A 713-nucleotide genomic window follows, 5' to 3' on the forward strand; every position below is an offset into this window, starting at 1 on the left:
CTCGTGCATGGGTTGGGTGATCTCTCTTCAAATGTTCTAAAACTTTTCTTACCCTGGTCAGGATACTGCAAAGTCTTTAATCGAAGATGATACATTCTACTCCATGAACTTACTTAAGAAAGGTGCTTCTCACGGGTATGCACCCAGAAGTTTGCTTTGTTGTATATGCAGTTGCCCTCTCACCAAGACATTTACTGCTCTTCGTGTACGTGTTTTCAACTGTGGCCACGCAACACATCTTCAGTGTGAACCATCAGAGAATGAGACCTCATCATCATCGTCATCAGTTCATGTCTCCTCATCAGGCTGTCCTGTCTGTATGACCAAGAAGACCAGCAAAAGTTCTTCTAAAGGTAAATCGTTCTACCTGGATTATGGACTAATAAGCACAGTTTCGTCAAACGCCGGGTCTGCACAACGTGCTTCGCCTTACTTACACGAGAATGAAATGAGCAATCATTCTCATAACCAGCAAATATCACGGGTAAGATGTTTATAATTCTAAAACTGAAAATGTCATTGCAAATAACTAAAAAAGGTTTACATTGTTCAACGTTGCAGTTTGAAATCTTAACCAACCTTCAGAAAGATCAGAGGTTGGTACAGATAGAGAGCTTGCCTCGATTAAGGCTTGCACCTCCGGCTGTGTACCACGAAAAAGTGAGTAGATTCTCGGGTTTTACACCGGGAGAGAGTAGTAGCGGTAAAGGCAC

General features: G+C 42.4%; 1 protein-coding gene across 1 annotated transcript; it reads left to right on the forward strand.

Moving 5' to 3' along the window:
• Positions 1 to 40: 40 nt before the first annotated feature.
• LOC104774606 lies at positions 41 to 708 on the forward strand (the record flags this gene model as incomplete). The annotated part of the gene is made up of 2 exons (XM_010499151.2): positions 41 to 484; positions 562 to 708. Coding segments are annotated over 2 exons (591 nt in total), but the record flags the coding sequence as incomplete, so codon positions are not given.
• Positions 709 to 713: the final 5 nt, after the last annotated feature.

This window comes from Camelina sativa, unplaced genomic scaffold, assembly GCF_000633955.1.
Source record: "Camelina sativa cultivar DH55 unplaced genomic scaffold, Cs unpScaffold03917, whole genome shotgun sequence".
Classification (NCBI taxonomy): Eukaryota; Viridiplantae; Streptophyta; class Magnoliopsida; order Brassicales; family Brassicaceae; genus Camelina; species Camelina sativa.